Source organism: Microcaecilia unicolor, chromosome 2 (assembly GCF_901765095.1).
Source record: "Microcaecilia unicolor chromosome 2, aMicUni1.1, whole genome shotgun sequence".
In the NCBI taxonomy this organism is placed as follows: domain Eukaryota; kingdom Metazoa; phylum Chordata; class Amphibia; order Gymnophiona; family Siphonopidae; genus Microcaecilia; species Microcaecilia unicolor.
Genome location: NC_044032.1, coordinates 204,000,200 through 204,027,375, shown reverse-complemented (window position 1 = coordinate 204,027,375; position 27,176 = coordinate 204,000,200). Strand labels below are relative to the sequence as shown.

At 45.6% G+C, this 27,176-nt stretch overlaps 1 protein-coding gene across 1 annotated transcript in view; it reads left to right on the top strand.

Moving 5' to 3' along the window:
- Positions 1-27,176, top strand: part of HABP4 (hyaluronan binding protein 4) — a 105,696-nt gene that overhangs the window by 28,543 nt on the left and 49,977 nt on the right. Inside the window, exons 3-4 of the mRNA XM_030193639.1 lie at positions 25,438-25,596; positions 26,142-26,213. Of these exons, the coding sequence (XP_030049499.1) occupies positions 25,438-25,596; positions 26,142-26,213 (231 nt within the window). The remainder of the gene's footprint in view (positions 1-25,437; positions 25,597-26,141; positions 26,214-27,176) is intronic.

Below are 27,176 nucleotides of genomic sequence, written 5' to 3'. Positions count from 1 at the left end.
TGCCCTCTTGCAACGGTGTGCATCAGCACCTGGGGTGCACTTGGCCCTCAGCCTGTGGTACGGCCCCTGATGCTGGTGTCACGTGTGGCTACGGTGTCAACTGCCACCCAAGTCAGAACCTCCTCGATGTCGGTGGAGGAAGCTTTGCTGGAGTTGAGGCGGGAGCTCTTCTCTGGATGTTGGTCCACACCCTTCTCTGAATGTGGATAGTTGATCCATCTCTGGATGTAGAGCATAAATCTATCTATGATTTGGATGCCCCTCGTACTGGTGCACAGACCATTCTCTTTCCATTGTCTATTTTGCCTTCTCTGGCGCTGGAGTATAGATATCAGCAATTTCTTTGCTGGTGGAGCTTGGCTCTATCCCTGACTCTCGGATTTTTCCTGAAGTCTGAGGCTCAGATGCCTTCTGGGTATCTCACATGATTCCATCTCTGGCTCTGGAACATTGGTACATCTCTGCATGTGCAGTTTCATGTCCATCTTGAGTCACATTCCCTTTTCCATCGTTGTACATAGTATGTGGCTCCTTCTGAGGCTGTGCAGAATGACCCATCTCCACACAGGCATCTTGGCTATAGCTCTTAATGCGAATCTTGTCTGAATGGAAGGCACATTTTTTTTCTCTGTATAGGGAACAGAGCTCCATTTTTCACTGTTGGGCCAAGGCTCTATATCTTATTGTGAGGCACAGCTCTGCTGCTGTGCCTGTAACAGAGTTTTTCTTTCTGTGGATTATGGCTCCTTTCATGTGGCAAGCTTTGTTGCTTCTCTACATGAGTACTGTGCCCATGTCTGTATGACCCTCTGTTGTAGGATGCCAGATGTGTCTGTTTTTGTTTCCAGAGCACAGTTTCTTCCTTTGGCAGAAAACTAGTATTCTATGCAATATTTGCTGGTATTCCTTTGCTTGAGTCGGCTTCCTTTTGTTCCTTCTCTGTATGAGTACTGCGCCCAAGTTTGGTCTCCATCTGCATGGCCCTCTGTCGTAGGATGCCAGATGCGTCTGTTTTTGTTTCCAGAGTGCAGTTTCTTCCTTTGCAGAAGACTAGTATACTATGCAATATTTGCTGGTATTCCTTTGCCTGAGTTTGCTTCCTCTTGGTCACATGAATGCCTGTGGATTCTGGCTATGTATCTGTCAAGTTCAAGATTGTTTCTATCCTTCTTGATCAGTGCAGATATTTAGCATTCTCAGCTCTATGCTGGGTAAGCCTCTGTACTGCTCTGGAACAGTTGTGCCTTGTTGCTGATGGCACTGTCAGTCTGGACCATAATTACTTTTTCAGTTTTCTACTGAGCTGTTTGGCATTAGTTTGATTGCAGTCATCTGCCTCTCATAGTTAGTGTTTTGCTGGCCTTCAGATAGTCCAGAATTCCTTCACAGTCTCTGCGGTCTGGCCCTTAGTGCCAGGGGATGGAGTTTTCCTTTCTCTCTCCTGACCTTAGAATCTTGCTATGTGCCCTGCAGTAGCTCCATTCCTTAGTGCTTTGGATTGACACTTGTTTTCCCCATTCTTGAATCTTGCAGATGGGTCTTCCTGAGTTGCTTATGATTTCCCGATTGTGGTATTCCCTTCTACTTACCTCACCAGCTATTCTTTGGGAGCTCTTCAAATTCCCATATTTTTGCTATGAGGTACAACCTCCACTCTTTGTTTTTGATTTTGGAGGTGCAAAAATGTGTGTTTTCACCCACTGGAAGGTGAGGGCTGACACAGTGGCCCTTTGCTTCTGACACAATGGCCCTTTGCTTCTAATCTCTTAACTTTTGTTGTCTGCTCCAGCTACAACATTTGGCCTTCTGCTTCTCTGCACTGACTGTATTTAGTGCTTCAACTCTCGAATTAGGGAATCTTCTTTCATGTTGCATGTCGTTTTTAGACTTGAGCCTCATATCACTTGCTGTTTTTCAGCCGTGATTGTGGAAGTTTTTCCTCTTGTTTACCAGGTAGTCTACTTATTCCTTGGGGCAGAACTACGTAAATATTCTCACTTCACCTTTAGCTTCAGGGTTTTACCCAGTTATCTCCTACCTATTTCCACTTTTTATTTAAACCTGTCCCTTTTGGATACTGCTTTGCTACATCCCATTAGTCTGGACTGGTCTGGAATGATGACAAAGAAGGAAAATTATGTCTTACCTCATAATTTTCTTTCCTTTAGTCCTACCAGACCAGTCCAGACACTTTCTTACCTTTCCTCCTACCGGTTTCTTGTCTTGTGGTAACTTTGGGGTGTGTTTTTTTTCTGTGCTCACTCTCACACTTCTGCAGCATCAGCATCTGTATGCTGTTGGTGTATGCACCTCCTTTTCTTCATTTTCTTGGATGATTGAGACAGCTGGACACGAGTTGTCTATACTGGCCACTACTATGGTCACAGGTACTACTGCTTGGCTAATCGAAATACTGAGCATACCTTTAAGGGGCGAATCACAAGAACTACTTTTCTCTGTTTCCGCTGGTAGGTGGTCATAACCCATCTACCAGCGGAAGATGGTATGGTAGGAAAGAAGATTATCAGGCAACACATTTTTCTATACTGCATTTGTCTAGTAGCACTATAGAAGTGATAAACAGTGTACCGTATGTTCTGTCCTTTCTTTTTATTTTCTGGTTTGTACACCCTTTTTTCTGAGCTAGGCCTGAAACTACCCATAGCTTATTTGTATTGCAGTTAATATCTTGTTTAAGCACGCAGCTCAGTCTATTTTCCTTGGGGCAGGTTATTTCTGTTGTGTAGATATCCACCTGTATCCTCTTACTGTTTTAAATTGTGTACTTCTGACTAGACAGCCTACGAGAGAGAGAGAGTATATAAAACTGATTAATAAAGCCTCAAGGCACAATATGCAGGGCTGACTTTTTTTTAAAATAAATACATTTCTATTATTCATTCACCTTATCTGAAAAATTTTAACTTCTAGGTATCTCAAACAGCATGTCCTTTTACATAAAGGCAGCAAACTTGTGGATGCATTTTACTTGTCCTGATCTTACATCTTAATACAAAGGTGACCTTTAAGGTTTTGAGTAGCTGCCTTGAGCCGGTGTTTACTACACTGATCTACATGGTTAAATCAATAGTATGAGTGGAATAGCTGGTCTCTGACATAATCTATTCTATCCAGAATACTCATATTATGAATGTTCTGTGTAGAATAGATTGTCCAACTATTCCTCTTGTGCCATTGAGTTTCATAATCCACTTTACTTGGTCAAGAGAATTTCATACCTAAATCTGGTTAACAGATTTCTCTCTAATAGCTGTGTGTAGATTTTGGTTAAATCTAGACATCTGACAGTGCATTAGCTATTTTAATTACATAAAAACCATGTGCTACACAGTGGGAAGAATGCAATAATACAAGACTGGTGTGATGTGCTCCCAAAACCTGGAACCAGCCAACCTTCTGGCAGTTGCATTGTTAACTATTTGTAGTGAACCATGGTGGATGGATAGAAGACTTATGGCATTATAATAAATTATTGATATTGTTGATAACTTATTCATCCACGGATTAAAAAATAACAGTTCGAGAGTATAAGGCAGTTCAACCCAGTCCTTTGGGAACACCCAGCCAGTTGGGATTTTGAGGATATCCCCATGAAAACCCCAACTGGCTGGGTGTACCCCGAGGACTGGGTTGAAAACCGTTGTGTAGGGAGTACTGGTATCAGCTGCTTTATAGGGCATATTTCTCTCCTGCTAGGGCATACAGACGGGGCCATAGCCAGATACCCAATTTTGGGTGGGCCTGGACCCAAGGTGGGTGGAAAGAAGAACCCCATCCCTGCCCCCAGACGACTTGGTCTCTCCCTCTCCTGCCCGCCCACATGCCATATGGTCTCTCAACCCCCCTCCCCCATCCCACCCTGTGTGTACCTTTTAAGTAGTAGGTCTTCGCCGACAGCAATCAGCGACTGATACTCGCTGCTTGTGCCAGCCCCATGGCCTTCCCTCTGACACAACTTCCTGTGGTACTTCTGTCTATGCATAAACGAAGTTGCATCAGAAGGAAGGCTGAGGGGGCTGGCACGAGCAGTGAGTATCGATCGCTGCTGGCGATTATCTGCTATTTAAAAGGTATGCGGGAGGGAGAGTTGTTGTGGAGTTTTTGGCTGGTGGAGATTGGGGATCATCTCCAGCCACATCATAGGTGTCCTGCTACTGGGTGGACCCGGACCCATAAATGGGTATGCCATCGCATACAGAGTGGGTTGTATTTTGTTCCCCCGGATGCTTTTAACAAGGTGAGTTAAGTTTCCTCGGGGTAGTAGAAGTTAGGCTGTTTCTGGCGCCTTTGTAAGTGAGGCAGGGAGTTTAGGGCAAGGGGATGTTTATGGAGAGGGAGAGGAGATGGGGTTTTGTTGATCCTTGCTCTGTATTACTGCTTTCTATTTGCTGTTGTACATAATATTGTTTCTCTCTTATACTTTAATAAAAAGATTTAAATATAAAATCGTAACAGAGGCTTGTGTAGATAGGGTGGGGACAGGGTAAAACTTTGTTCCTGTATCATTTTCTAATCACTGTCCTATAGGACAGTTCAGTTATGCTCTCTTTCTCTACTTGCTGGTAGTTGGACATAACCTATCAGTTTCTGGATTTATATGCTGTGACTAAAGGAAAGAAAATTATCAAGTAAGGCATAATTTTTTTATAACATTACTGACCTAATTCTAATGGTAGTCCTAAAAAAAAAAAAAGAGGGGGAGCTTGTTCTATAACGAGGAGAAAACGGAGAAAAAAAGAAAATATAATTTTCTGTTCTAAAGAAGGAGTGACTAATGCTAAATGTAGGCCTATAAAAATATAATTCTATTAGAAGGCATCAAAGAAAAACACTTGAATACTACTGAGCAGTGACGTATCAAAGGGGGGGGGGGGGGGGGCGATGTATGCAGTCCACCTCTGGTGCAGGCAGTAAGGAGGTGCCCTGAGCAGTCAAGTGGCTGTCGGCCGTGCCCCCTCCGACATCAACTTCCTGTTCCGAGGAAGGGGACCGGCAGAACCCACAGCTGTTCAACTGCTTAGTGCACCCCTTTACTGGAGGAAGGGAGGTGACAGCAGGTGGCAGTTGGGGGGGGGTGACATGTCTGGAGGAGGGGTGTTCTCCGTTCCAGGTGGCAACCAAGCTAGGTATGTCACTGCTGCTGAGAGAGTTTATCAATCAAAAATCTTGTCAAGTGCAAAGGTTAAAAAAAAAATCCTCTGAGGACAAGCAGGCTGAAATAATCCTCACAAGTGGAACAGGCATTTGAAATAGCAAAAAAGTTTGCTAGAGCCTTCTAAGCACGTCTGACTACACATGCGCCAAGTGCGTTGCTGCCCACTGTGCGACCGTGCTCCTCAGTTACTTTTTTTCCCGCATGAGGAGTGGCAGTTGATTTCTGGCTCACCCGGGAGAGCCTTCTATGCCTTTTTTTTCTGTGGCGTTTAGCCTTTTTTTTTCTCCTTTCTTTTCAATATTGTTTTAAAAAAAAAAAGTTCCCTCTTATTCTTAGCTTTTGTTTTGACCCGCGTCAAGTTTCTTCCTTTTATTTTTAGTTGTGGCCGTCCTTAGACCTTCTCGGCCGGGGGGGTTTCCCCTTTTTTGTGCTTTATTTTTCAGCACAATCGCGTTTTTTTTATTTGGCTAGGGCAGTCTTCCCTTCCATGTCATCAAAGACTCCCAGTGGCTTCAAACGCTGTTCTCTGTGCAACCGGACCATCTCAGGCACTGATACCCATTTGTGGTGTATTCAGTGCATTTGGCCCGACCATAGCCTGGCTCGTTGTGCCCTGTGGCTTTGTATGAAGAAAAGGACTCAACTGGCTCGAGAAGCCCAGAGAGAAAACTTTTTGGAGCTCGGTCTGGTCCTTAGGCATCGAGGGAGGCATCAACTTCGGGAGTGGAGGTAGGCATGGCTCCTAAGAGACCTCGACACATTGGGAGCAGCAAGTCATCGAGTGGGTCTCCACCTGCCTTGAGGCTTCCTGCTATGCAGACCCCCGGGGACCGTCCATCGTTGGACCCGACCCCGAGGAGACGTAGGGATGAGACGTCGGCACTGAGGAGCCTCGGTGAGGTGCATCGAGCGAAGGCTAAGAAGCACTGACACCTTCCTCGACACATGGTGCCGGGAGCTCCGGGGCGCCGAGGACATGGGCACCCGAGAAGCATTGACGCCGGGAGGACCGCTCCCCCTCCATACAAGAGGTGTCGACGTGTTGGTTTCCCAGCATACCAGTTTGTTCTCCCGAACCCCAGGCAGCTTCGCCACCGACTGCTCCACCGGCCCCACAGCCGTTTCTGATGACAGCTCTCGATGAGCGGATCCGGGCCTTGCTTCCAGAGCTTCTAGAAGGAATGCTACGTCACACTGCATCGACGTCGGGGGTGCTTGTGCCTACCATGCCATCTGCTGCAGCTCTATCTGGCCCTCCACTTGCGGTGAGGTCTCTGAGCTCAGTGCCGCTTGCTGCTCCTGTTTCGCCTGCCACCCAAGTCGACTCCCCATTGACGTCGATGGAGGAAGCTTTGCTGCAGTCCATGCGGGGGTCAGCTCCTTGACATCGCCATCGAGACCACGGGTCTTCAGCGTCGAGGCGGGTTTGGTCTCGGAAGTCACTGAAGGAAGTGCTCTTTGACACTGAGGAAGAACGTTCTGAGTCAGAGGAAGATTCCAGGTACTTCTCAGATGAGTCCTTTGGTATTCCCTCTGAACCTTCCCCTCCACCTGAAAGGAGACTGTCTCCTCCTGAGAGCCTCTCCTTCTCATTTTTTTGTGGGAAATGGCTCAGGCCATTCCATTCCTCATAGACATGGAGGATGAGCCCAGGGCTGAGATGCTCGAGGTCCTGGACTACACCTCTCCACCTAAAGCGACAGCTCCTTTGCATAAGGTACACAGGGAAGTCATTATGCAAAACTGGGCGTCTCTCCCATAGTCCCGAAAAAGGCTGATTTTCAGTATTGGATCCACGGGGAACCTGGGTTGATGAGGTCTCTGTTACTCCACAACTCCATGGTGGTGGACTCCGCCCTCAAAAGAGCCAAGAGTTCTAGAGACTATGCTTCAGCTCCCCCAGATAGAGAAGCTAGGACCTTGGACTCTTTTGGGAGGAAAATGTATCAGGCCACCATGCTTGCTGCCCGTATACAATCAAATCAGCTCTTCACGAGCATTCACTTGTGGAACTCGGTGTGGCAGCTGTCTAGTTTGGTCGATGCCCTCCCTCCCGAGCAGGCCGAACCTTTTCGCCAGCTGATCAAACAGCAGAAGGTATGTCGTAATTTCTGACCAGGGGTGCATTTGACACTTCTAATGTAGCATCCAGGATCTCTGCTCAAGGCATAGCAATGTGCAGACTCTCATGGCTGCGTGTTTCTGACCTGGACCATTTGGTCCAGCAGAGGATAGCGGATGTTCCTTGCCAGGGGGATAATCTTTTCAGAGAGAAGATGGAAGATCTACTTGATCAGATCAACAAGCACACAGATGCTACGACTTCTCTCTCTCGCTGGGCGCCTTCTGCTATCACCTCAACTAGGAGGTATTTTAGTGGGTCACGGAGTGCTCCCTATTCCTATTCTAGGCGTAGGTACACTCCGGCGTCTGCCAGCCTACCCAGGCTCAGCCCCAGCATGCTCGTTCCCATTAACAGTGTTTTGCCCAAGACCCCTGCTATTCCACAGCAAAAGCAAGGGACGGGCTTTTGAGTGGGTACAAGAGAGCATAGCTGCAGTAAAAGTATCCATACTGGGTGACTTGCCGGTTGTGGGGAGGTTAATGTTTTTCACCAAAGGTGGCCTCTCATAACCTCCGACCGGTAGGTTCTTCAAATAGTCCGGTTAGGATACATAGAGGTGTATTTTCAAAGCACTTAGCCTTACAAAGTTGCATAGTAATCTATGGAACTTTGTAAGTCTAAGTACTTTGAAAGTGAGCCCCATAGTAACATAGTAGGTGACGGCAGAAAAAGACCTGTACGGTCCGTCTAGTCTGCCCAACAAGATAAACTCATATGTGCTACTGTATACCTGACCTTGATTTGTATCTACCACTTTCAGGGCACAGACCGTAGAAGTCTGCCAGGCACTAGCCCCGCCTTCCAACTAACGGTGCTGCCACCCAATCTCTGCTAAGCTTCTGAGGATCCATTTCTTCTGAACAGGATTCCTTTATGTTTATCCCACGCATTTTTGAATTCCGTTACCGTTTTCATCTCCACCACCTCCCTTCGGCGGGCATTCCAAGTATCCACCACTCTCTCCGTGAAAATATACTTCCTGACATTTTTCCTGAGTCTGCCCCCCCTTCAATCTCATTTTATGTCCTCTAGTTCTACCACCTTCCCGTCTCCGGAAAAAGTTTGTTTGCGGATTAATACCTTTCAAATATTTGAACGTCTGTATCGTGTCATCCCTGTTTCTCCTTTCCTCCAGAGTATACTACTACTACTACTACTACTACTTAACATTTATAAAGCGCTACCAGGGTTACGCAGCGCTGTACAATTTAACACAGAGGACAGTCCCTGCTTGAAGGAGCTTACAATCTAAAGGTCAAAAAAGTGCAGTCAATCAAATTGGGGCAGTCTAGATTTCCTGAATAGATGAATAATGGTTAAGTGCCGAAAGTGACATTGAAGAGGTGGGCTTTGAGCAAGGATTTGAAGATGGGCAGGGAGGGGGCTTGGCGTATGGGCTCAGGGAGTTTATTCCAAGCATAGGGTGAGGCGATGCAGAAAGGGCGGAGCCAGGAGTTGGCAGTGGTGGAGAAGTGTACTGAGAGGAGGGATTTGTCCAGTCAGCGGAGGTTACGGGTAGGAGCGTAAGGGGAGATGAGGGTAGAGAGGTAATGAGGGGCTGCAGATTGAGTGCATTTGTAGGTTAATAAGAGAAGCTTGAATTGTATGCGGTACCTGATCGGAAGCCAGTGAAGTGACTTGAGGAGAGGGGTGATATGAGCATATCGGTCTAGGCGGAAGATAAGACGCGCAGGAGAGTTCAGAACGGATTGAAGGGGGGATAGATGGTTAAGTGGGAGGCCAGTGAGGAGTAGGTTGCAGTAGTCAAGGCGAGAGGTAATGAGAGAATGGATGAGAGTACGGGTGGTGTGCTCAGAGAGGAAAGGGCGAATTTTGCTGATTTTATAGAAAAAGAAGCGACAGGTCTTGGCTATCTGCTGGATATGCTCAGAAGGAGAGGGAGGAGTCGAAGATGACTCCGAGGTTGCGGGCAGATGAGACGGGGAGGAGAAGGGTGTTATCAACTGAGATAGAGAGTGGAGGGAGAGGAGAAGTGGGTTTGGGTGGAAAGAATGAGTTTGGTCTTGGCCATGTTCCGTTTCAGGTGGTGGTTGGACATCCAGGCAGCAATGTCGGATAAGCAGGCTGATACTTTGGCCTGGGTTTCCGCAGTGATGTCTGGTGTGGAGAGATAAAGCTGGGTATCGTCAGCATAAAGATGATATTGGAAACCATGAGATCAGCGAGCCCAGGGAAGAGGTGTAGATTGAAAAAAGAAGGGGTCCAAGGACAGATCCCTGAGGAACACCAACAGAGAGTGGGATGGGGGTAGAGGAAGATCCATGAGAATGTACTCTGAAGGTACGGTGGGAGAGATAAGAGGAGAACCAGGAGAGGACAGAGCCCTGGAATCCAAATGAGGATAGTGTGGCAAGGAGTAGATTATGATTGACAGTGTCAAAAGCGGCGGATAGGTCGAGGAGGATGAGGATGGAGTAGTGACCTTTGGATTTTGCAAGGAACAGGTCATTACAGACTTTAGTGAGTGCTGTTTCTGTCGAGTGTAGAGGGCGAAAACCGGATTGCAGCGGATCGAGGATGGCATGAGAGGAGAGAAAATCAAGGCATACGTGTTCAGGTCAGCAAGTCTCTCCTCATACATCTTGTAACACAAATCCCATACCATTTTTGTAGCTTTTCTTTCCACCGCTTCAATTCTTTTTACATGCTTAGCAAGATACGGCCTCCAAAACTGAACACAATACTCCAGGTGGGGCCTCACCAATGACTTGTACAGGGGCATCAACACTTCCTTTCTTCTGCTGGTCACACCTCTCTCTATACAGCCTAGTAACCTTCTTGCTACAGCCACCGCCTTGTCACACTGTTTCTTCGCCTTCAGATCCTCAGATACTGTCACCCCAAGATCCCTCTCCCCACCTGTACATATCAGACTCTCACCGCCTAACACATACGTCTTCCGTGGATTTCTGCTCTCTAAGTGCATCACTTTGCATTTCTTCGCATTGAATTTTAATTGCCAAACATTAGACCATTCTTCTAGCTTCTGCAGATCCTTTTTCATGTTTTCCACTCCTTCCGGGGTGTCCACTCTGTTACAAATCTTGGTATCGCCTGCAAAAAGGCAAACTTTACCTTCTAACCCTTCAGCAATGTCACTCACAAATATATTGAACAGAATCAACCCCAGTACCGATCCCTGAGGCACCCCACTACTCACCTTTCCCTCATCCGAGTGAATTCCATTAACCTCCACCCTCTGGCGTCTGTCCATCAACCAGTTCCTAATCCAGTTCACCATGTTGGGTCCTATCTTCAGCCTATCAAGTTTATTCAAGAGCCTCCTATGGGGAATCATGTGAAAAGCTTTGCTGAAGTCTAAGTAGATTACCTCTATAGCACATCCTTGATTCAATTCTCCGGTCACCCTGTCGAAGAATTCAATGAGATTCATTTGGCACAATTTCCCTTTGGTAAAACCATGTTGGCTCGGATCCTGCAACTTATTGGCTCCCATGAAATTCACTATCCTTTCCTTCAGCATTGTTTCCATTACTTTTCCAATTACCGAATTGAGGCTTACCGGCCTGTAGTTTCCAGTTTCTTCCCTATCACCACTTTTGTGAAGAGGGACCACATCCGCTGTTCTCCAATCCCACGGAACCTCTCCCATCTCCAAGGATTTATTAAACAAATCTTTAAGAGGACCCGCCAGAACCTCTCTGAGCTCCCTCAATATCCTGGGGTGGATCCTGTCCGGTCCCATGGCTTTGTCCACCTTTAGATTTTCAAGCTGTTCGTATACACTCTCTTCTGTGCACCCTCAATCTGGAATCCATACCTCCAAATTGCCCACGAGAGCTCATTTGTTCAGCGCTCTGGACAGACAGGTGCTTGTACTCCTCGCCCTTCTAAATACCCATGTGGTCGAACCTATTTCAGCAGGGGAAGAAGGGCTGGGATTCTATTCCAGGTACTTCCTTCTGCAGAAGAAAACAGGGGGGAACCGTCCCGTCATAGACCTAAGGGGACTGAACAAATTCCTGGTTTGAGAAAAGTTCAGGATGGTTTCCCTGGGCACCCTTTTTCCCATGATTCAGGAAAACAATTGGCTATGCTCTCTGGGCTTGAAGGACGCATATACACACATCCCGATACTTCCAGTTCACAGGGAGGTATCTTCGATTTTGACTGGGAATGCAGCACTTCCAGTACCACGTTCTGCCCTTTGGCCTAGTGTCAGCTCCCAGAGTTTTCACAAAATGCCTAGTGATAGTTGCAGCATCACCATGCAGGCTAGGAATGCATGTGATCCCTTTTCTAAACGATTGGCTGGTGAAGAGCACCTTGGAGGACGGTGCTCAGGAGTCCATGCGGAAGACTATTCAGGTGCTGGAACTCCTAGGGTTCGTAATAAATTACTCCCAAGTCCCATCTCTCTCTGGTTCAGAAATTAGAATTCATTGGAGCATTGCTCGACACGAGAACGGTTCGAGCCGATCTTCCCGAGGCGTGGGCAGACAACCTTCTGTCTCTAATGTCCAAGGTTCGAGCGTCACAGCAAGTCACAGCTCGGCAGATGTTGAGACTCTTGTGGCACATAGCCTCCACAGTTCATGTTACGCCCATGGCACAACTGCACATGAGATCTGCTTAATGGACCCTAACTTCTCAGTGGTAGACCACAGGGAACCTAGAAGATGTCATCCATGTGTCCATTGACTTTGCGCATTCTCTTAAATGGTGGACGATTCGATCCAATTTGACCATGGGATATCCATTCCAAATTCCTCAGCCACAGAAAGTGCTAACGACGGATGCATCACTCCTGGGTTGTGGGGGCTCATGTAGATGGGTTTCACACTCAGGGAGCCTGGTCCCCCCCCCAAGAAACAGGTCTTCAGATCATCCTCCTGGAGCTTCGAGTGATCTGGAACGTTCTGAAGGCTTTCAGAGATCGGCTATCCAACCAAATTATCTTAATTCAAACAGACAATCAGGTTACGATGTACTACACCAACAAGCAGGGGAGCACCGGGTCTCGCCCTCTGTGTCAGGAAGCCGTCCAGATGTGGCATTGGGCGCACCGTCACAGCATGTTTCTCCAAGCCACTTATTTGGTAGGTGTAAACAACAGTCTGGTCAACAGGCTGAGCAAGGTAATGCAACCTCACAAGTGATCACTAAATATGGGCGTGTCTCACAAGATCTTCTGAGCATGGGGGCACCCCCTCGATGGATCTCTTTGCCACTCAACTGAACCACAAGGTTCCAGACTTCAGGCCCATGATAGACTAGCATCAGATGCCTTTCTCCTACATTGGGGAACAGGCCTTCTGTATGCGTATCCTCCCATACCTCTGGTAGGGAAGACTTTGCTGAAATTCAAGCGAGACCGTGGAACCATGATCCTGATTGCGCCCTACTGGCCGCGTCAGATTTGGTTCCCTCTTTTTCTGGAATTGCTCTTCGAAGAACCGTGGAGATTGGTGTGTTTCCCAGCTCTCATCACACAGAACGAGGGGTCGTTTCTACATCCCAACCTCCTGTCTCTGGCTCTCAAGGCCTGGATGTTGAGAGCTTAGAATTCACTTCCTTGGGTCTTTCGAAGGGTGTCTCCAGAGTCTTGCTGGCTTCCAGGAAAGATTCCATTAAGAGGTGACTCATTTAAATGGAGGAGGTTTGCTGTCTGGTGTGACAGCAAGGCCGCAGTTCCCCTTTCTTGTCTTACACAGACCCTGCTTGAATACCTTCTAAACGTATCAGAGTCTGGTCTGAAGACCAACTCCGTACGAGTTCACCTTAGTGCAATTAGTGCTTATCATCAGTGTGTAGAAGGTAAGCCTATCTCTGGACAGGCTTTAGTTCGCTTCATGAGAGGTTTGCTTTTGTCAAAGCCCCCTGTCAAACCTCCGCCAGTGTCATGAGATCTCAACGTCATTCTCACCCAGCTGATGAAAGCTTCTTTTGAGCCATTGAATTCCTGCCATCTGAAGTACTTGACCTGGAAGGTCATTTTTTTGGTGGCTGTTATTTCAGCTGGTAGGGTCAGTGAGCTTCAGGCCCTAGTAATGGATGCATCTTATACTAAATGTCATCACAACAGAGTAGTCGTCTGCACGCACCCTAAGTTCCTGCCGAAGGAGGTGTCTGAGTTCCATCTGAACCAGTCAATTGTCTTGCCAACATTTTTTCCCCAACCTCATGCCCACCCTGGCGAAAGCAGCTTGCACGCCTTGGACTGCAAGAGAACATTGGCCTTTTACGTGGAGTAGATGAAGCCCTTCAGAGAGTCCGCCCAGTTTGTTTCTTTTGATCCCAAAAGGAGAGGAGTCACCTTCGGTAAACGCACCATTTCCAGTTGGCTAGCAGATTGCATTTTCTTCGCTTATGCCCAAGCTGGACTGACTCTGGAGGGCCATGTCACGGCTCACAATGTCAGAGCCATGGCTGTGTCGGTGGCTCACTTAAAGTCAGCCTCCATTGAAGAGATTTGCAAGGCTGCAACGTGGTCTTCAGTCCACACATTCACATCACTCTACTACCTTGAGCAGGATACCCAAGACAATCAGTTTGGGCAGTTGGTGCAGAATCTGTTTTTGGGTTTAGAATCCAACTCCACCCCCCTAGGCCTGTTCTGCTCCAGGCTCCACTCTCAGCTAGTTTGTATATAGTTTCAGGTTAATCTATGTTGCTTCCTTGCTGTTGTGAGGCCCAATTGACCAACGTTTGTTGTTTTGAATGAGCCTGGATGCTAGGGATACCCCACTTGTGATGATTATTTCAGCCTGCGTGTCTTTGGAGAAAGCGAAAATACTTACCTGTAGCAGATATTTTCCAAGGACAGCAGACTGATAATCCTTACAAACCCGCCCACCTCCCCTTGGAGTTGTCTCCTCTATTTCTCTTTTACTCGTAACTGAACTGAGGAGCGTGGTCACTCGGTGGGAAGGCTCTAGCAAACATTTTTGCTATTTGAAATGCCGGTTCCCTGGCTGGCGTGGTTTGCTGAGCCACTTGTAAGGATTATCAGGCTGCTATCCTCGGAGAATACCTGCTAAAGGTAAGTATCTTCGCTTTCTTGTACCAACTGTACATTTGCATGGAAATTTAAGAAAAAAACATGCTCCAGTTTGGAGCACTTGAGGCTTCAGTAATAAAAATTGCTTCCTTCTTTGTGTAACCCTGATAACATCTGGAAAAATCCAGATTTTTCTGTTTGTGAAACACTGATTTTGATGCCTAAAATAAGTCTTCAAAATCAAATCCCTATCATTTTCTGAACCAAAAGTAACTATCAAAGTTGGATTGGAATTATCAGTAACATTGTCCAAATTAGACAGAGTGCAGGGTATCTTGAGAAACAAGCGAGTGGTCCATAATAGATTTTTGTAATGCTGCAGTGGGAATATAATAAGCTCTTTTTATTGTTGGTAGTTCCCAAAATTTCTGTCAAGTAATTAGTCTCGCTCAGTGTTTGTCCAGTAATTCTAGGAAAGTTCAAAACATGAAGATTTGTTGCTGTGCACATATCCTATATAATAATTTGCACCTCCCTCTGGATGCCTGGGTTCGTAACACACTTCCCATTGGTCCGCCCTGGGGATGACGTCACAGGGCGGACCAATGGGAAGTGAGAGGGGAGGGAAGCCAGCAGCAACCACCGGAGGTCTGCACAGAATCCCCCCCCCCCCCCCGAGTTCACGACGACCTGGGAAGGGAAGCCAGCACCAGTTCCATGCCCCCCTACCTCCTTCCCTCCCTCCTTCCTTCCACTCCCATCAGAGTTCCACGCCCCCCCTCTGCTCCGGAGGTCTGCACAGAATGCCCCTACCTCCCTCCCTCCTTCCACTCCCGTCCGAGTTCCACGCCCCCCCCCTCTCCGAGTTCCCGCGCCTCCCACCCTCTCTCTCTTTGCCCTTCTAGTGGAAGCAGGACGTGTACGGCAGGCCCTCCCCTTCGTGCCAGCTCTTATTTAAAACTTTTTATCTAGTGCTCCGCCGGCAACAGTGAAGTCGAGCAGGCACGGCACTTCACACTGCCTTCGCTTCTGTTTCACCTCTCCCTCTGGTCCCGCCGTTCCACAAACAGGAAATGAGGGCGGGACCAGAGGCAGAGCTGAAACAGAAGCAAAGGCAGTGTGAAGTGCCGAGCCTGCTCGACTTCACTGTTGTCGGCTGACCACAGGGTAAGAAGTTTTAAATAACAGCCGGCACTTACGAAGGGGGGGGCCAGCCGTACACGTCCTGCTTCCACTCCGAGGGCACAGAGAGGGAGGGAGGCGTGGGGCGTGGAACTCAGAGGGCAGGGGAGGAGAGGGTGGAGGGGGTCCTGGAACAGGAGGGGGGAGGGGGTCCTGGAACTCGACCGGGAAGGGGGCCTGGAACTCGAAGAGGGGGGAAAAGGGGTCCTGGAACTCGGGGGGGAGGGGGTCCTGGAAATTGAAGGGTAGGGGTGCTTGGAACTCTGAGGACAGGGAGGTAGGCAGGTAGGGGGGCATGGAACTTGGAGGACAGAGAGAGGGGGAGGTAGGGAGGGGGCCCTGGAACCTTGCTAGCGCCCGTTTAATTTCTGTTGGAAACGGGCCTCTTGTACTAGTCTCTAATATTTCTAATATTTTTTGAGTTGTCAAAGGGGGTCCTTTTACTAAAGTGCACCAAAAAATGGCCTTTGCTGATGTAGATGTGTGTATTGGATGCGCGCAGATCCATTTTTCAGCGCACCTGCAAAAATGCCGTTTTTTGGCCGAAAATGGACCCGCAGCAAAATTAAAAATGGCGCGCTTCCATTTTGGGCCTGAGACCTTACTGCCACCCATTGATCTAGCGGTAAAGTCTCATGAGTTAACCAGGCAGTAATGGTCTAGGTGCATACAATGCTGATTACTGCCCAGTTAGCGCTGCGCAGCAGAAATTTTCCAGCACGCCTAGTGGATTTACGTTAAAAATGAAATTACCACCCGTTCCTTGCGGTAGCTGGGAGGTAGTTCAAAATTGACGCGCCTACGTGTCTTAGTAAAAGGGCCACAAAGATTCTACTTTAGCAGCTCTCAGTTTCAGGTTATCAATTTTCTTGCATAATGTAGCACTTTACCTGGTGAATTATATAACTGTAAAAAAGTAATTACTTACTCCCTTAATGAATTATAGGATTGAGTCATAACTTGAACCAAAGACACACACAGTGCAGAGGGAGTCTAAAGTTATAATCTGTGGTTTTTGAAGGTCAAATTCTAATTTTCCAACCCTTAGTGATGAAGGCAACTCACCAGGAGGACTTGAGATAGTTGCCAGGTTCAAATCTGAAAGAGTTAGATGTGCAGCTGTAAGGAATTCATTTAGGAGTTCTTCAGCACCTTTGGATTCCTGACATCACTCGCAACTACCAAGGCAGAAGCCGCCGGTTGTGGGGGTGGGCTGTGCTCCTCGAGAGAGTGGAATCTCTCTGGCTGAAGAGGATGCCGAGTCTCTTCCTCACAAGGCATCCTCATACTGGCTTCCCTCTGGGGCTTGAGCTGCACTAGAACTCTGTAGCAGAAATGTATCGATTGTCACTTTTTGGGGACAAAGGTAAGAAGGGGAGGATTAACCCACTTAGAATTTCCTTTCTGTTTCTCTGTGGCCTCAAATGAGAGAAAAGAATCAAGTAACAAAAGGACAGAGCTCAGTGTTTAGTGTAGGGATGCCATGTTGCTCCGTGCCCCCTCCTCCCAATAGCTTTTAAAATTTTGCTTTAAACTCAAATCCTCTTGCCTTCTGAAGTACTGGACCTGGAAAGTCTTGTTTTTGGTGGTGGTCACTTTAGCTGTCGGGGTCAGTGAGCTTCAGACCCTATTTGTGGATCCGCCTTACACAGTTTTATCATTAGAGTAGTTCTCCGTACACATCCCAAGTTCCTTCCTAAGGTACTGTGGAGTTCCATCTTAACCAGTCAGTTGTCCTTCCAACATTTTTCCTGAAACCTGATGGCCAACCTGGTGAAAGTGCACTGTACACCTTGGATGACAAGTGAGCCTTAGCCTTCTATCCAGGATGGATGAAAGCCCATAGACAGTCCACTCACTTTTTGTTTCTCTTGACCCAAATAAGATGGGGGCAGCCATCGCTAAATACATTTTTTCCAGTTGGGTAGCAGACTGTATTTCCTTTACTTATGCCCAGGCTGGACTGACTTTGGTGGGTCATGTCATGGCTGTCAGTTTCAGAGCCGTGGCTACGTCGGTAGCCCATTTAACAGGATACTGGGTTTGATGGATCTTTGGTCTGTCTTGGTATGACAAGGCTTATATTCTCAGCCTTCATTGAGATTTGCCGGGCTGTGTCTTGGTCTTCAGTCCACACATTCATATCTTACTACTGCCTTGAGCAAAATTCCTGATACAAAGGGCTGTTTGGTCAGACAGTTCTGCAGAGTTTGTTTGGAGTCTGTCTATTTAAACCTGTCACATATTCTCCACTCCCCCCCCCCCCCCCCAACGTCCCAGCCATACCATCAAGCATACTGTCATAACAGTATAAATTATCTTCCCATGGAATTAACTACCAAACGTCTTGTACTTAGGGATAAAGATTGCATGTAAGGTTCCCAAACTTGTAAGAATTGTTTTTTTTTTTCTTTTTAGGGGAATATTTGACACTGACTTTCCCACAGAATTAATGCATGCACCTTATTTTTTCATCCCCAGAAAGACGGGGCTGACTTCTGTGTCCATGATCCTTCCACATCGGCATCGAGAACATTGGTCCCCATGGCCTCTGTAGTTGCATAGGCATTGAGGAGGTTTCCACCTTCCTCAACATTGAGAGCCAATAGCGGCCAAGTGGGCTGAGCATCCTTCGGACCTGACAAAAGGGATCCTAATTCCAGGCACTGACTGAAAGCAAAGAAACACCAGCATCAATCTGCCTCGACACACAGTGCCAGGAGCTCTGGATTGTTGGCTTTTGCAGGCACCTGAGAAGTGTTGGCATTGTGAACACTGCTTCCCCTCTGTGGTGGTGGTGCCAACGTGCCAGTCTCCCTGAGGTGGGGACCCTGCACTCGATCAACACCAACAGCTTGCAGACTGTCCCCACTTGCACTGCCCTCGAGTCTTCTGATGCCTGCCCTGGAGGAATGACTCTGGGCCATGCTCCAGGAGAAGCTGGGGGTGCATGCTAGAACTGTGTGGTTCCAAAGCGTCAAGGGTGCTTGTTCCACCTATGGACACAGTCCAGCCCATGTTCTACCTGTTGAGCAGTTGCAGACCTTGATGCCGTTTGACGCAGTGGCCATCTAGCTGGAGGTGCTCTGCACCTCAACACCCTCCTCATGGGCATAGGCACTCCAGTTGGCCAAGACATAGCAGACATCCCGTGATGAGTGCTTTGCCGAGTCTGAGTTGGACCATTCCTGGGTGTCTAAAGAGCAGCCTGATAACTTCTTAGAGGAGAGGTCCCTGGGCCTTCTGTCAGAAGCAGTCCAGAAAAGTTTTCAATATAGTGGAAGGGGGTAAGTGATTACTCCATTCTGTCTCCTCTACCTTAACTGTGTATTTCTTTTTTTCCGGAACTGGTAATCACCATTACGGAAATATGTAAGCCACATTGAGCCTGCAAATAGGTGGGAAAATATGGGATACAAATGTTGTAAATAAATAAATTTCAATCTTTTTTTTATAGGACGACATTATTGGTGCTTTAGTAATTCTTGCAGTATAACAGGAACGCGTGGCATTAAGAAGAGCGTTAAGAATGATAGGTGTTTCTGTGAATAACCAAGGAAAGGCACAAAGGCTGTCAAAGCCACTTTGCTCAGTTTGGCAGAGTTGCAGCTTATGACTTTGTAATTCAGGAATGTACCAGGGATCTTTACTGCAGCAAGATGGTACTAAAGTATGGGTGAAGGGTGGTGCAACAATGTCATAAACTTGCTTGAGGCAGGTGTCTCAAGCTTCGGTTTGGGCTTTCAAAGGAAGTATAGTGAAGGAGCCAGTGTCCAGTTTAGAATGCATCTCGAGTACTCCTAGTGGGTTTGCTGGGGTCCCTCCCGTAGGACTGCTGCTTTGTTATTTCCCATCAGTCCAATCCTGGGCCGGTCCGGAGAGATGCTAAGGAAGGAGAAATTAGACCTTACCTGCTAATTTGCTTTCCTTTAGGCCCTCCGGACCGGCCTAGGTCCCTCCCGTGTTCTTTCATGATTGTGGTTTTCTTTCTATGTTCGGAGTTACTGTGTTCAGATGTTCAGTTGTCGGATACAGAGCTGTTTTGCAAGTTTAGTTTAAAAAAACTGTTTATATATACGATTATGGGGGGGCCATACCTCTTCTCTGGTAACAGCACAGCCGTTGTTTAAGCATGTTTCAGGAGTGCTTTGTGGCTGCTTGGATTCCACGAGGCACAGAAGGTTGGTCTTTTCTGCTTTGTTATTCTAATACTGAGGCTAGGGTCACATGGCCAGTGCTCCTATTGGCTCTCTAGAGTCAGAGTTTTCTCAGTCTCCACTTGCTGGTAGGCGTACACAACCCATCAGTCCAAGCCTGGGCCAGTCCGGAGGGACTAAAGGAAAGCAAATTAGCAGGTAAGGTCTAATTTCTCCATCTTTTCTATATGTGGTGTGATTTGAGCATGCACTCCCTCCATGTGACCACCCACAGCATGCACCGTTAAACAGTTCACACAAGTGGTCTATTTCAAGCTCACTACGAATAGACCTTCTCATTTGTCCAAACATTTCTGCAACCCTGTACACAAAATTATTCCAAAACTGATTGGGAAATTGCTTCCAACCTCTTCACAAGGTTTCTCCATTTAATTCAAAACATAATTTTAAATTTTTAGCATAGGGCTATTACAAACAAGATTCTTAAAAGCATTAGATAGGCACATTTCATTTATGGAAAAACAAATTAGGAAAAAACATAATTCTATATTTATAGTAAAAAAAAAAACTAATTCATAGCTGGTAGAACAAAGAAGATTAGGTCATCAAGTAGCTAGGAGCTCAATTTCTCCATTGATACTAAACAAAGGGCACAAAGAATACAGAAAAATAAGAGGGAAAATAATTTAACATGACAGCTGTTTACAATGATCATCAAAATTGTACATATGTTAGTTTAAAGCATTCCTCATGTTACTGATATAATATGGTGGAAGAGAAAGTAATTTAAACCAATTAGGGGCTAGGCAATCACCTAGAAAAACACTGTGTTTATTCTGGGGCAGTATAAAACATATTCCTTCAAGGCACATAAAATATCTTAACTTCTTAATCTAAACATTCATCTAGATCCACTTTTCCTTCGAGGCAGTCTCTCTAGAATCTCAGCTATCTGAGGTAGAGTGACACCGATATTAATGAACTAAACACATTAAGTAAAACAGGGTACAAATGTTATTGTGCATTAGTAGCAAAACATAAAGTTTCAGCAGGATTGTTGTAAATCCTGTGTTGATGAAATATCACTTGCAAAATACAGCTGATCGCTCAGGGATATAAGAATGTCATATGGGAACTATAAAGCATGTAAATTAGATCACGCTGTCGAAATGCAGGACTAGGCATATGCATAAGAAATTAGAAGTATATGAGATAGCTAGTACTGTGTAAATTCTCCATTGAGATTCCGTATCTCTGCAGCTGATCAGAAATCTCGGTGGAATGCATTGAAATAAGAAAATATTTAGTTATATTCCACTGGTCTAGCTATATCATTTTTCACATTTACATGGTTCATAAAAAGAAGCAGGAGAAAAATACCATAAAGTTATGCAAAAGAAAACATTGATGAGAGAGAAGCTAAAAGAAATAAAACCAGGAAAAAAAACTGGTCTGTGACTGGGTGTGGTTTTTTTTCTCTGATCAGGCAGAATTAGTGCCAGGCCAGCAGTTAACTGCTTCAGGCTAAAAACAGGCAATTGAAGCCTTATCAGTACGGCAGAATCTAGCGCACACGAAAACAGAAAGCTATTTACAAAGTCATGTTTCTAGCAAACCATTCACTCCAGACAAAAGAGACAATTCATCTACAGGAAAAGAAAAAAATGTGTTTTAAAAAGAAGAAAAAGGAGCTGCCCTACAACCAAAATTAGCAATCCAAGCAACTATAACCATCTGGAAATAAGAAAATAAAATGTTGGCATGAGCATGTCAGGAAATGAAGAGCGAGCACATAGACGTTTGCAAGTGCTATGAAGAAATTTGGAAATCAAAGATTGTAGTGTATTGGAAATATAAATCATATCCTTCCTCTGCTATCATGAATCGGGCCCTGAAACATGAAAACAGGATGGGGATAAAAAAGCAAAAAGCAGCTAATGTATCTCCAAAAATCAAGTTCCAATTTTGATACCTCCTTTGGGCTTAGATAACAATTGATAAAGGAGATAAGGAGACAGCATTATTAAGTATAGGGAAAACAAAAAATGATATATGCTTAAGGTAATCACGATAAGCAAAAGAATTTCTGTAAAATACTGCAATATGGGTTTTAAAATGACCCTTACAGTTAATAACAAAATAGATACATAATAAATTTAAACAAGGCAAATCCAACACAGGAGCTCTTTAAGAAGTAAATTCCTTGCTGCTGCCAACAGAATAAAACCCAAAGATATACAGAAAAACAGCAAAATAATACATACATAGACAACAAACGTGCCCCTTGATAAGTGGAACCCCTATACTGAAAAGGTTGATATTTTCCCAGAGTAGCAGATGAAATGTGTTGTGACTTAGAGAAAAAATGTCTCAATGGCAATGCAAGTGAGGAGGGCACCGAAGAAGGTGTAAAATCAATGTTAATACTAAACTGGGTCAGGTGATCTCATCCATATAAGTTAACAGGACATTTTGGGGCATATAACAAAGATGCTCATGTAGATTCATTACCACATCACTCCCGTATTCTGTCTACACTCAAAAGAATAATATCCCCAATTTCCACAAATCAGTTACAAGTTCTTTCGCTAATAAAGAATAGCTCAAAATCTAAATTAAAAAAAAACATGGCAATACTTACAGCAGCCGGCTTCAAACTTATTTACATGCACACTTTCAAGTACACCTGATTTAAAACACCTAATTAAGCAATAGTGACATAGGACCACTGTGCATGCAAACCTGCACTGGTTACGTCCCAGAAATCCTGCGACTGAATCTGGCAACGATCACCGAATGGAAGATTTTCTTTATCCAGAAATCCCACAGCTGAATTTGGATAAACTTCTTTTTAAAATAAATGTGTCAGGGAATCCTGCAGCTTCAACCGACACCCTTGTTTCTTTTCACAAATGTACCTGGAAATCTCCGGACTGAACCAGGACTGAGTCTTCTGTTTCCTGGAATCCTTTGGTCCGGCGTCCCAGAAGCAGACATGTGACTCCTAATATATTTTTTTCTCAGTTTTTCTTTTGTTTTCTTTTTTTTTTTTGTTTACATGTTTTTCTTTTTGCTTCGCCCCGACTCAAAATCCAAGTCAATCGGAGGGTCCGTGCGAGACTCATAACGGACAATCCCTCCTATCAATGTCCGGGACACCAATGTTTTTAAGCTGCTTGTATCCAGGGCCGCCGACAGGGGGGGACAAAATTGCCCGGGCCTCCGGGGGGGGGGGGGGGGCGGGCCTCCGGGGGGGGGGGGGCCCCCGGGCCCCGGTGCCGCCACCACAGTCCGACCCACTCGCCGTCGCTCCCTGGCATGAACTTAAGCACCTCACATCACCTTCGAAAGCGCAGCAAGCGCGGCAGACCACTCCTTCCTTCCATGTCCCGCCCTCGCCTGACGTAACCCGCAAGGGAGGGACAAGGAAGGAAGGAAGGAGTGGTCTGCCGCTGCTTGTTGCGCTTTCGAAGGTGAGGCACTTAAGGTCTATGCAGAGGTCCCGGGGTGGAGAGAGGGCCCGGTGGGGGGGGGGGGGCAGCCTTGTCCCGGGCCTGGCCCAGTCTCTCGGCGGCCTTGCTTATATCCCTTCCCAGATTAGCATAAACCAGTCATTCTCAACTGGGAGGAGTAAAAGAAACCAATGCTAAGAGCATATGAGAAAGTTTAATTTTATTTCTCATGAGAGATCAATTCAGTACATAACAAGATGTTTCTCTGCTTGCATCTCTGAAATATTCTTCTGAAACGCCAGCCTAAATAGTCCGTTTCAAACAATGATTCTTTATCTGCAAGACTGTCTTTCTCACAGATTATTATCTTTAATTTCCAGGGTCTTGTTTTCTTAAGCTATTAAACAACATTCTTTTGCTGTTTACTCAAGGCCTCCCTTGCCTGTAAAGGGATCATAAATTCCTGAGTTTACACCGGCTCATACTACTACTTATCATTTCTAAAGCGCTACTAGACGTACGCAGCGCTGTACACTTTAACATGAAGATACAATCCCTGCTCGACAGAGCTTACAATCTAATTAGGACAGACAAACAGGACAAACAAGAGATAAGGGAATATTAAAGTGAGGATGATAAAATAAGGGTTCTTCTGAACAAGTGAATAAAGGTTAGGAATTGAAAGCAGCATCAAAAAGGTGGGCTTTTAGCTTAGATTTGAAGACGGCCAGAGATGGAGCTTGACATACCTGCTTAGGAAGTCTATTCCAGGCATATGGTGCAGCAAGATAAAAGGAACGGAGTCTGGAGTTAGCAGTGGAGGAGAAGGGTGCAGATAAGAGAGATTTACCCAGTGAACGGAGTTCCCGGGAGGAATGTAGGGCGAGATGAGAGTGGAGAGGTACTGAGGAGCTGCAGATTGAATGCACTTGTAGGTCAATAAGAGGAGTTTGAACTGTATGCGGAAACGGATAGGAAGCCAGTGAAGTGACTTGAGGAGAGGGCTAATATGAGCATAACGACACTGGTGGAATATTAGTCGTGCAGCAGAATTTTGAACAGATTAAAGAGGAGAGAGATGGCTAAGTGGGAGACCTGTGAGAAGCAAGTTGCAATAGTCTAATCGAGAGGTGATAAGAGTGTGGATGAGGATTCTGGTAGTGTGCTGAGAAAGGAAAGGGCAAATTTTGGTGATATTATAGAGAAAGAAACGACAGGTTTAAGAGTCTGCTGAATATGTGCAGAGAAGGAAAGGGAGGAGTCGAAGATGACCCCAAGGTTACGAGCTGATGAGACAGGAAGGATGAGAGTGTTATCCATAGAAATAGAGAATAAGGGAAGAGGAGAGGTTGGTTTAGGGGGAAAAATAAGAAGCTCAGTCTTGGTCGTGTTTAGTTTCAGATGGCGCTGAGACATCCAGGCAGCAATGTCAGACAGGCAGGCAGATACTTTGGCATGTATTTCGGCTGAGATTTCTGGTGTGGAGAGGTAGATCTGGGAGTCATCAGCGTAAAGATGATACTGAAAACCATGAGATGAGATCAGAGTACAAAGGGAAGAAGTATAGATGGAGAAAAGAAGAGGTCCCAGGACAGATCATAAATTCCTGAGTTTACACAGGCTCATGCTCTCCACAAATCACAGGCTTCTCAATCTCTGATCGATTCCAGTCATACAGATTTGTCAATCTCTGACCTTTTAACCCATTCCATAATGCATAACTTGTACTCATATACAGATACTAGTATATATGTCATGCTGTCTCTCTGAGCCAGGAAATGAAAAAAATGTGATTGTATGAAACTCAGATACTCTAGATTATATAATCTGTTTCTTCTTAATATCTACTATAATAAAACTCACCCTCAACGTTCTGAGGACACTGTCAGTGAAGCCAAGCCCTGACTTCCTTCAAAAAGGTTCGAAGGTTCGTGGTGGTGAAGCCACCAAAATCGCTCCGGGCCCCGCCCTCGAGGGCGGAGCAATGGCAGAACAATGAAGGGGTTGGCAGGGAGGGAGGCAGGGAGGCGTGGGGGGGTGGGAAATCGCTCCGGGCCCTGCCCTTGAGGGCGGAGCAATGGCAGAACAACGAAGGGGTTGGCAGGCAGGGAGGCGGGGGGGGGGGGGGGAATCGCTCCAGGCCCAGCCCTCGCGTCAAACGTCATGACGTTGGGGGCAGAGCAATGGAAGAATAACGAAGGGGTTGGCCAGGGAGGGGGAGGGTGTTGGTGACGAACACCTTGCTAGCACCCGTTTCATTTGATCTGAAACGGGCCTCTTTTACTAGTTTAATATATAAGATAATCTTAAATACTTCAATGTTTTTATTATTACAAACTAACTAATGTGTTTTTCCCCTTTAGACCAGTTGACTGGTTTGACAGAGACAGACCAATTCGTGGCCGTGGAGGAAGAGGAGGCATGCGAGGCAGAGGAAGAGGTGGTGGATTAATGCGAAGCTTTGATGGTTTAGACCAAAGAGGGAAGCGGGAATTTGAAAGGCACAGTGGAAGTGACAGAGCGTAAGTACAGTACCTTTTTTTGTGTGTGTGTGTGTGTGCTGCAGCAGCACTGTACAGTGGTAAGTGTTAAGGTACAGCATGACCCTGTCCCAAAGAGCTTCCAACAGGGGTCCTCAAATCCAGTCCTCGATGTCCACAATCCAGCCTGGTTTTCAGGATTTCCACAATGAATATGTATGAGATTTATTTGCAAATAGATATCATTTATATTTATTGTGGAAATCCTGAAAACCTGGCTGCTTGTGGACCTCGAGGACTGGATTTGAGTACCTTGGCATACAGTCTTAAGTGGGGACCTGAGATGAAATTCTAGTGACTTCCCAGGGTCACATGGGAGTATTGGTGGCAGAAACAGAAAGGCAAAGTGTTTGTTTGAATTTAACCCTGGGAATGGTATTAACTTCCTGAGCTATTTTAGGAATCAGGTATAACAATGTAGACAAGTTAGCATATATGTGTGCTTTTCTAGGAATAACCCTTCATATTGCTTTTAGGATGTAAGATCAGTAGAAAACTTTGAATTAAAAGAATATTTCTATTTCTAGAGGAATCAGACCAGAAGACAAAAGGGGTGGAAATGGAGCTCGCAACTGGGGAACAGTTAAAGATGACTTGAGGTACAACACATTTGTGCCTTCATAGATTGAATGATCTTTCAGAATCAAGTTAACTTTAGAGTTAGTGTAAGTTACTTTTGTCTTTTTTTATTTGTATATACTTTTTAAAAAAATGCTAACTTCATTATTTGACTTGGGAGTAAACATATTTTCATGTGGAAATACTGTTATAAAATTGTGCAGGAGTATACATATTTAAAAAGTAGGTGCACAGAATGCATACTCTTTGTTAAATATCTGTTGGTGTTTCAGGAGCAGAATTTGAGCAGTTGTAATGTATGTGTGTACTTTTCTAAAATATACAGATATGTGCATAGAGTATACATGCATATTTGCTCTAGCTACAGAGCAGGTATACATTTTTGTGAGAGCATTTGTTCGCTATAGGGGCTAATTCAGGGTTGCCTATCTTATAAAAACATAGGTGCCTATATACTTTTATAAAATGAGTAACACAAAATAATTCTGTATATCCTCTGCAGTGGTAGTCACCGATCCCCTTCATAAGTCCATAATTCAGTGTACAGTTAACTTTGATATGCTCCCTTTTAAAATTTCAATACTTTGTATTGAATTTTCCAGTTATCAGTTACAACTGTATGGTTTGCAGTTTAGTTTTATCAGGTTGACTATAGTGCACACAACAAATTTATACAATTTCTGTAGTTTCACAAAATTAATAGGAACTACCTTTAAATAATAGTTGCACCCCCTATTCTGTACATTCATTATGCAGAAAAGGTAAAGGAGATGGGTAACTGATGCAACTTTAACACACACACACTTCGCAAGTGCATGCCTTCCCATCTGTCATCCTTGCTTGGGACCAAAGCAGTCTGTCTTTTGCCAAGCCGAGAGGGATGTGCTTTGTTTCTCCTCTGAACTTGTGCTATCTTGAAAATATTTAATTTCCATGAGAGCCTTTTTTTTTTGGCGCTTCTAGCTATTTTGTTTTCTGTTCTG